At 41.1% G+C, this 10336-nt stretch overlaps 1 protein-coding gene and 1 long non-coding RNA gene across 2 annotated transcripts in view; one reads left to right on the top strand and one right to left on the bottom strand.

The window, feature by feature from the left end:
* The window catches only part of PCDH18 (protocadherin 18), an 8722-nt gene extending 6527 nt beyond the window's left edge, over positions 1–2195 (top strand). Inside the window, exon 4 of the mRNA XM_069978611.1 lies at positions 1046–2195. Within this exon, the coding sequence (XP_069834712.1) occupies positions 1046–1749 (704 nt within the window). The 3' untranslated portion in view covers positions 1750–2195. The remainder of the gene's footprint in view (positions 1–1045) is intronic.
* The window catches only part of LOC138797866 (uncharacterized), a 19127-nt gene extending 12586 nt beyond the window's left edge, over positions 1–6541 (bottom strand). The window contains exon 1 of the long non-coding RNA XR_011364006.1: positions 6455–6541. This is a non-coding gene — a long non-coding RNA (uncharacterized lncRNA). The remainder of the gene's footprint in view (positions 1–6454) is intronic.
* Between the last annotated feature and the right edge of the window lie 3795 nt (positions 6542–10336).

Below are 10336 nucleotides of genomic sequence, written 5' to 3'. Positions count from 1 at the left end.
GAGCTGATTTTGCTGAGTGCTCAGCCCTACCACCATCATCATCACCATCAGCGGCAGCCGCAGCAGCAGCAGTATGCCCTCCCAAGGTCACCCTGCTCTGCCACTATTCGGGATTTTTACAGCTCCTGTTTTGTTTATGTAGTAAACAATGGGCTTTTATGAGGCTGACAGCAGTGAGTGTGGCACCACACAAGTTAGGTATCATAGAGGGGTGTTTACTAATCTATTTAAAAATGTCAGCTAAGTGCAAAGGGTTTGGGAAAGAACAATGACTGGGGGCCCTCCCCCACCGATAGTGACAGCACTCCCTCCGCACAGCCCCCAGCTCCTGCTGTCCTCAGTTGTAAGGGTCCCGCAGATGGAACCTATGTTCAATGTAGTCGTATGCTGTATTCCAGCCAGGCCATCTGTCCCCTTGTATTGTTTTCTCTTGCCTTTTCATCCTTCCCAGTGCACTGCTTTAGTAATCTGACCGTGGTGTCTGTTATTTTCAACCAAATACACCTGGGTTAGTTTTTTTTTATTTTTTTTCATCCCCAATAAATAGCACCAATTACTCATTTACTGAGGTTAACCCCTTAGTGCCCAAAGGGGGGGGGGACCATCGCTTCCTCATCTGGCATGGCCAGCTGTTTCCTAAATCATGCCAAAATCTCGAAAATAACCAAGATTGATTAAATTATAGAATAATTTTGAGGCCGTAAGGTGACATCAACAGGAGGGAAATGCACCCTCCCCCCCTCCCCCATTTTTAGTGCAGAAATGAATTTATGACATCTATTTATAAGAAAGTGGAAAGTGATCTATGGCATAGCTTAGGCAAAACCTGTGCCTGGCAATGTATGTATGTGTGCAGAGTGTGCCTCCAGTTAGAATAATGAGAAGAGCTTCGGATGGGCAGAGAAGAAGAGATACAGTGGCTATTTATAGTATTGTATCTACGGCCAGGCCAAACACCTGATCATTCTACCTTGTATAGATGTATGGCACCATTTGCTCCATCAAAGAGATTGATTATGTTGTTTTTTTCCCCCATATCTTACAGTTATGAGATACTGTACGGAAGAATGTCGGGTTCTAGGACACTCGGATCAATGTTGGATGCCACCGCTTCCTTCTCCATCTGCAGACTACAGGAATAATATGTTCATCCCTGGTGAAGAAGTCCAACCTCTCCAACAGACGCCGCCACAAACCCAACAGCAACAGCAGCAGCAGACACAACAACAGGCTCCACTACTCGAGGACGATATGCTTCCTATCGATCAGAACGAAAAGAAAAAAAGTTTTTCAACATTCGGCAAGGAGTCTCAGGACGAAGAAGCGGCCGCCGAAGCCTGCACGTCTTCGCTCCTCACTGAAATGAGCAGCGTTTTCCAACGCCTGCTACCTCCATCTTTGGACAGCTATACCGAATGCAGCGAAGCTGATCGCTCCAACTCTTTAGAGAGACGGAAAGGCCAAGTGCCTGCTAAGACAGTAAGTTACCCCCAAGGGGTCGCTGCATGGGCAGCTAACACACATTTTCAAAATCCCAACAATGTTGGCGGACCTTCTTTAGGGAACCATTCCAGCGCGCAACCGTCTTCGAAGTGGTTGCCGGCCATGGAGGAAATCCCGGAGAACTATGAAGAAGATGACTTTGATAATGTTCTTAATCATCTCAACGATGGTAAACACGAACTCATGGATGCTAGCGAACTTGTGGCCGAAATTAATAAACTGCTTCAAGACGTGAGGCAAAACTAGGCGACTTTTCAGTATATGACTTTTTTTTCTTTTCCATATTTATGGAGTTCTGGAACAATCAAAAACCCTTCTTGACCTTCGGTTGCATTTATAAAAATGTGTCTGTGTATGTTAAATATTCAAATGCTGTATTTTCATATGTACACAAAACGAGTGTGACTATTGCTATCTGTATTTTAAAAATACATTTGTATCTTATATTTATGTGTAATTTAAAAAAAAAAATAAAGAAATTTTTATTTTTGTATTTTGTATGGCATGTTTTACTGCATGGAAACTTTTTTGGACTCTTCCCGAGATCTGATGGATCCCTGTTTAGCGACAGGTCACTGTGTTTTCTGTTGACTTCCTGAGGAATATACAACTTAAATATGCAATCTCCCTTCAATTAATACTTTTATATATTGACCTGACACTTGTAGAATTGATTTCCACTTGTTTTAATATTCCACTTAAAATAATAATAACAATAAAAAAAGTCACAATTGATCTCTTTTTCATCTTCTGTTGTTCTTTATAGGCATACTATCTGTAGAAAAACGGTCATGTCAAAGCATTACAGATGGCGAAATTGTAGGAAACGAGAAGTTTGCTAATGGTGTCTAACATTCAGGTTTTATTCCAATGATGTTTATAGAAGTTGTTATTGTTATGCCGGTCTGGCATGAAGCACTGGGGGCGGCGGCTCGCTGGCCCCCGGAGTGATGATCTTCCCTCCCCTCTGTGACGCGGCTTCATCGATTCTAATGAAGCCGTGTCACAGAGGGGAGGGGGTTTCCTCACACTGGGGGCTGGTGGGCCCGACCCCAGTGCTTCATGATGGGTCGTTGCTCGGGAAGGACTGTGGCACCGGAATCCCCACGCCAGCGCCGGTCTGTTTATGTAAAAAAAACACTAAGCGATGTACCTAGTGGTATATTCACTTCAAAGTTGCTTAAAGGAGAAGTCCAGCGAAAAATTTGTGATAAAATGGTGATGTCACTCCCTGGATAACGTGGTGATGTCACAACACAACTCCCAGAGCTGTGCGGGCTGTGGCTTCTGTAGAGGATGATGGCAGGGGGACACTGAGGGACACAGGGCACTGGAGGGACACTGAGCATCCCCCTGCCATCATCCTCTCTAGCAGCCACAGCCCACACAGCTCTGGTCGTGACATCACCATGTTATCGAGGAAGTGACATCAACATGTTATCCAGGAAGCGTCAGGCAGCAGGAGGCAGCAGAGAGCACTGTGTCAGACTGAAAGGAAAACACCACTTCCTGCAGGACATACAGCAGCTGAGAATAGTATGAGAATACTTGAGATTTGTAAATAGAAGTAAATTACAAATCTATGTAACTGTCTGAACCCAGTTGATTTGAAAGAAAAATATGTACCCCTTTAAGATTCGTACCTAGCCAATTTTATGGTCTTGAAAACTGAAGTCAACTTTTTCAGTGTCTAGAAAAATAGACAGATAGATAGATAGATAGATAGATAGATAGATAGATAGATATTCCAAGGATGAGAGCAGCACTACTTCAAGTAATAATTGGTGCCAGTGGGTCAGACCGTAGACTAGGGTCCACTGTAGTATATATACGGATAAACCAGCAGCACTCCGTTCTCTAAAGTTCAAAACGTGTATTTATTCCATAACAAGTGCGATGTTTCAACTGCCTCTCGCGGTCTTTTTTAAGCGGTTGAAACGTCGCACTTGTTATGGAATAAATACACGTTTTGAACTTTAGAGAACGGAGTGCTGCTGGTTTATCCATATAGATAGATAGATAGATAGATAGATAGATAGATAGGAGATAGATAGATAGATAGATAGATAGATAGATAGATAGATAGATAGGAGATAGAGACAATACAGCAGACAGACAGGAGATAGATAATAGATAGATAGATAGATAGATAGATAGATAGATAGATAGATAGATAGATAGATAGGAGATAGAGACAATACAGCAGACAGACAGGAGATAGATAATAGATAGATAGATAGATAGATAGATAGATAGATAGATAGATAGATAGATAGATAGGAGATAGAGACAATACAGCAGACAGACAGGAGATAGATAATAGATAGATAGATAGATAGATAGATAGATAGATAGATAGATAGATAGATAGATAGACAGATAGATCACCAGCAAGTACAAATTCTGGTATTGCCATCTTTTGTGACGATTCTATGGATGCATTTCTTAGTTTCCTTTGTATTCAGGAATACTTAGTGACAAACAATAATTTTCACCTTACTGCTATGTTACTGTCGATAAAGAAATGCATAGAATTAATTATCTAAAGAATATTATAATATAATATTATTTATGTCTTTCTTTCTGTATTTATTTATTTATTTATTTATAAGAAAGCTTATGTTAGTAATAGACTCAGAATAGGAAATTGCTGTCAGTAAGGTCCATGGCCCCTGTAATTCATTGTAGCATCCTGATGGATATCGCCGTCATCTTGTGGTCCTCACACCCATAGTGTTGGCATGTTTAGATGACGGTAATCTAAGATGTTTGAAGGACATTTATATGGGTGCCACTCACCCAATCTATATGCTATTGAGTAACATATGGTGATTTGTGGGGAGCTGGCAGCAGTGAAATTGCAGACTATGTGAAATCATCTGTCAGCTGATGTGATGCATATATTACATTTACACCATGACTTTTGATCAGACTCTTATTTATTCTTTATGTCACACTGTTTGACTGAGAGAATATTCAAAGCGAAATGTGACGGTCTGAGCCGGTGACCTTTCAACATTCTTATCAATAGGAACAAAGCGAAAAGTGGGGCTGTGTTCACTTTGTTGCCTTTATTCACAAACAAAACTGATATGAAGCCTAAGGTGATCTCCTGTCATTGCTTTTGGGTGTTTAGAAGTAAGATGAATGAGAACCTTGATGTCTGTGAGGTCAAGTTGTACGGATTGGTTGTATTCCTCAAAAGGGTTGCGTCATGACAGATATCAGTAACACGTCACTAGGATCTACCATTGGCGCTATTCCAAAAACATCCTTCTACCTGCTTCAAATTATCTGGAATCATCATGATAGAAGCGGGAACCATGTGGCTTCTGGAAAAATCTGAGTATAACTGAGTAGCAGGACCGTTCTTCTCCTCCATTGCCACTTTTTCTTGTGAAAAGTTTCAGATTTCTGGTGAAATGGCATCAATGCTTCTTATGAGATAATAAGAGAAACAAATCGCTGATCTCAGGGAGACCAGCCAACTAATAACATTGCCTGCTGCTAGTGAAAGCACTCAATGCAATGAAATCCTAGGTGCATTGCCCTAGGACATATGAATATGCAAAAGAAGAGCCTCATAAAAGAGTCTCAAAACACAGGACTAGCCAGATAACCCTCCGGGAAGAACCCAGCCAAGGGGGGGGGGGGGGGGGGGCTCCTATAGGGAAACCACCAAAACCACCATACTAAGTGGCCCTATAAGTCAATGTAATGACAAGGGAAAAACCAAGGCTGGGTATCCATCCACATACAGCTGTTTCAGGGTGTTGCCCCTCATCAGTGTGGAGCAGGATTCTGGCTAGGTGGGAGCAATGCTTAGTAGAGCCTTAAGAGAAACAGATCACTGATCTCAGGGAGACCAGCCAAACAATAACACTGCCGGCAGCTAGTGAAAGCGCTCAATGCAGTGAAATCCTAGGTGCATTGCCCCCTGGGCAATTATCTTATGAGAAAATCCATTTTACTACCATTTAATAGGCAACAGTAGTCACCAACGCCCCACTTATCCTTTACTGTATAGTGCTCCCCACCCTAGCACTGTAACATATGGGAGATGGCGGTGCACTGCCTCTACTACTACTGTATGTGAACCCTCACCAGTGCTAAACTCACCCACGATCCACCCTCCCAAAAAGTTTGGATACCGAGCAAAGTTCAAATTCCGAACGTTACGGGTAAACTTTTGTTCGGATACCAAAAAGTTTGAATTCAGATGCTTTTGAACTCTGAGGTATTACTGTACTTCAAGACTGGGTGCCGGAAAAATGCTTGAGAACCGAGGAAGAGTTTCAGAACTGAAACAGTTATCCTTGAAAATACTGTTTGAGACCTGAACAGTATGAGGGGGGCAAAAAAAAAAAAAAATACACACACACACACACACACACATATATATATATATATATATATATATATATATATCAAGGTAAGAAAAACATAACAGAACAGCCAGTTCCAAAGCTTCATTATCACAAAATTGCGCAATTGAGATGTAATAGATCAATAAAATAGACTGTTAGGTCCTTAACCTAAACCAGTTGTGGATGAGCCAATACCCAGAGGAGCCCGGGCTACTTCATTGTGGCCTATAAAATTACCATTGTAAATGGTTGGAATCAATACCATCCACAATCCTCCAATCTGTTAAGTCATTAGAAAACTTCTAATTGTTGCCATTGAGGTGCAAAGAGCTGAGATGGTGGTGTTTGAATTGCCGCGACGTCAATCTTCTTTGTGCTCCCGTACATCTCCCTCTTGTCAGTCACACCTGTTTTCTTAAGAAAAGTGGCCTCAGATGGCAGGAGAAGTGTGAAGGACAGGACCTTGGCCTGGAGGATTGCCTTTCTGGCAGCACATGTTGGATTTATCTGTGAATACTGTCTATTGTTTGCAGGCATGGCTGAAAAAGCATTACTTAGAATATACTTAACTAATCGGAACCCACCTGTGATTGACTTGTCATGTAGACTGTTCATGTTATAAAGCCGACACATCTACCTACATAGGGGAGATTTATCAAACATGGTGTAAAGTAGAGCTGGTTCAGTCGCCCTTAGCAACCAATCAGATTCCACCTTTCATTTTCCAAAGAGTCTGTGAGGAATGAAAGGTGGAATCTGATTGGTTGCTAGGGGCAACTGGGCCTGTTTCACTTTACACCATGTTTGATAAATCTCCCCCATAGTGTAAAGCAGTGCTTCTCAATTCCAGTCCTCAGGCCTCACCAACAGCTCATGTTTTGAGGATTTCCTTAGTATTTCACAGGTGATATAATTATACTCAGTGCATCAGGTATTATCACAGATGTTCTTTGTATGGGATATCCTCAAAACATGAGCTGTTGGTGAGGCAAGAGTACTGGAATTAAGAAGCACTGGTGTAAAGTGAAAATGGCTCAGTTGCCCCTAGCAACCAATCAGATTCCACTTTTCATTTTCCAAACAGTGTGTGAGGAATGAAAGGTGGAATCTGATTGGTTGCCGGGGGTGACTGAGCCAGTTTCACTTTACACCATGTTTGATAAATCACGTTGAAACAGGGAGGCAGGCGTGATTCCAAGCAGAGTCTGCGGCGCAGTTCCTCTCGGCATTTCCGCCTCTTTCGCTCAGTGTGAACTCCCGTCTGACCAATAACGCTATTGTCAGACAAACCTATAAAGCCACATATCTTGTGGGGTGACATATCAACAAACTGTAGGTGTGTAATCAGGGGGCCTAAGCTATTGGATGGTAGAGACATCTTATTTGGGAAGGAACCGCTAAGGGAGCTATGTGGTTAATGGCAAAAAAAAAAAAAGAAAAAAGAAAGAGAACATTTGATAGACTGAAGGCCTCTCTGTTGTCTGTGCGGACTGTGACGGAACCTGTTCTTATTGCATTCAGCTCCTCCTTCTCCTTTGTGCTAAACATAGTGACCAGGCAAGGGATAGGGATGATATTATAATGGCTACACAGTTATTCCTATAACACAACAGGAAGCTCAAGAGTGGTGGCAGAAAGTTATATAGATTGTAAAATCTCAAGTCTGCCAGTACTTATCAGCTGCTGTATGTCCTGCAGGAACTGGTGTATTCTCTCCAGTCTGACACAGTGCTCTCTGCTGCCACCTCTGTCCATGTCAGGAACTGTCCAGAGGAGGAGTTTTTTATGGGGATTTGATACTGCTCTGGACAGTTACTGACATGGACAGAGGTGGCATCAGGGAGCACTGTGGCAGACTGAAAAGAATACACCACTTTCTGCAGGACATACAGCAGCTGATAAGTATGGGAAGACTTAAGATTTTTAAAATTATAAATCTATATAACTTTCTGAAACCAGTAAAAAGGAATAAAAAAAATCACCCCTTTAGTTCTTCGAAATGGGCAGCCAGGCATATTATGTACTTTCATGAGTTCATGTTCAATGTAAGGGTTAATATTACATTATAACCAGTTTTCCCTACAATATTCCTTATTATCGCAACCCATTTCCATTCACATCTATTGCAGAGGGCACCTTAACCCCAAAGTGGGAAATACTGTCTAAGCCTACACAGTAAACTATAAAAAATAGGACACGGCAGGCCCTGGATCCCGAGGGACACTAATAGCGCTATATTACTACATGGCATTCATACAAACTGCAAATGGTAGTTTAATGTGCAGTCAATGAAGTAATAACTCCAGCACTACAGATATGTAACCTATTATTAGTTAATCAATATGTGCTAAATGAAGGATATCAAGGTTGTCTTTAAATAGAACTTGAGACCTATTTAAATGTATAACGGCAAAGGAAACCATGAAAAAAAAAAAAAATTGCACAAATTTTTTAATCAATATTTTTTTCCATAATTTTTTTTTAAAATCACAATTACTTTAGGAAATGATGGCATCATCTTCTATTTTCTATACATAAAAAAAAAAAAAAAATCCCCTACACGGAGATGTATTACAGGCTCATAAAGTCCTAATGTTATCTCAGAGCAGGGTTCCTTATACAATTACTCGCACGCTGCAATTAATCATATTTTACGACCGCTAGGAGATTTGATGAATAGCCTTTAAATGACGATCTGGTATACAATTGTAGCAATTAATTTTGAATGATGTTGGTGTTAAAGTTTGATGAATCCTGCAATGAACTGTCTGGACACTGTGGTATTTTACAATTTTTTTTTTTTTCCTATTGGCAGACATTTGACAAAAGAGTGCATGGTACCTGCATAGCCGGAGAAGGTCAAAGAGAACAGAAGAGGAGTCGTCTTGTATCAAGCCGAATGGAAGCTACATTCGCTATAACTGCCACTGCAATTTAATGTAACTTTTCCCTCATTTAATAGGCCGTATAACAAGCGGGGCAAAGTGGTTTTTCTCCAGAATGTGTCATTATTTTAATTATAATAATGAAATCTTTATTTTTAGCTATGAAATTGTGTCTGCATTAATTGAGGAATTAGTCGTTCATGTGTCGAGATGCATTCAGGAAGAGGGGACATTTGTAAAAAGTCGAATTAAAAAAAAAAAAAAAATCTTTTTTTTTTTTTTTTTTTTTTCAATGAAGAAGCTGAAGAATCATTCACAAAGCCAGGCCAGATGCCCAAAATCAGCTTAAGCAAACACAAAAGAGGGAAAAAGGCAAACAAATTTGTATCTGAGAACAGAAGGGTTACATCTGGCAGGTCATTCCGAGTGCACAACTGGAATGGAAAGGAGAAATTTAACCCCATGAACCGCTCCTGAGAAAATGGAAGTGCCCTTATGGAGGTTCTCTCCGGAGACTGCCAGTAGATCAACATTCCCACATTCTATTTGTTTTATAAGGTAAACTAGAAAGTGCAACGGGAGCCTATAGGGGCTTATCCCCAGAGTGATTTAGCTGAGAGCTAGATTGTATTCTAATTTCCCACACATTAGTGAGACACATGGGCAGAAATACACGGTTAAAGCCATATTATACAGGGTGATTAGCTGAACGGGCAGATATTACCCGGAGTAATAGGGACAGCAGTCGGCTGTGATGGGAAAAATTTGTTGGCTGATTCTTTGGTTTTAACTTGTAAAAAAACATAACCCATTAGCCCTGACTAAGGGCCCTATAACATGGAGCGATAGTTTGCAGAATCAGGTCGTTTCGGCACATTAACACTCCGTGTGATCTAGAGAACTATCTGCCGAAGAGCCGATCATTAGCTGATTGTTATCCTTTAAAGAGACTCTGTCAGTAGGATTATGGTCTCCTATCTCAGGGTAGCAAAAACTAGGGACAGAGAAGCTGAACAGAATGATGTATCACTTACACTGTTCTGTGCAGCTGATCCAGAGATCTCCTCCTGTATAACATGGACAATAAGTAGTCCTCTCCATTATGTGCATGAGCCCAGTAGTCCTGGATATTCATGAGAAGCAGAAAACTCCACCCACTAGCTGCTGATTGGCGGTTATCTATCCATGCTGTGTTTAGACAGTCAACTGTCAATCAGCAGCTGTAGATCGGGGCATGAATCCCATTCTACTGCATATTAGGAGATCAGCTGAACAAAATGATCTGTTCAGCATTTCTGTCACTAGTTTATGGTGCCTTCATTTAAGGCGGCATAAACCTAGTGAAAGATTAAACCTAGTGAAAGATTCCCTTTAAACATGTTAAAAAAAATCATTGGCTGCACATCTTTATGTATAGAGCTTATGGCTGATAAAAGTGTAAAAATAACTTTTATAATAACCTCTTCTGCCCTCGTTGTCCTTCAGCCTTTTGCCTGTGTTCCCTGCTCACGACTGACACTTCTGGCCCTAGCTCTTCAGTGACAGGCTGCTCATCCTATCCCTGGCCACGGCACTGGAGCA

Source organism: Dendropsophus ebraccatus, chromosome 7, assembly GCF_027789765.1.
Source record: "Dendropsophus ebraccatus isolate aDenEbr1 chromosome 7, aDenEbr1.pat, whole genome shotgun sequence".
Taxonomy (NCBI): Eukaryota; Metazoa; Chordata; class Amphibia; order Anura; family Hylidae; genus Dendropsophus; species Dendropsophus ebraccatus.
This window is presented reverse-complemented; position numbering and strand designations above follow the sequence as displayed.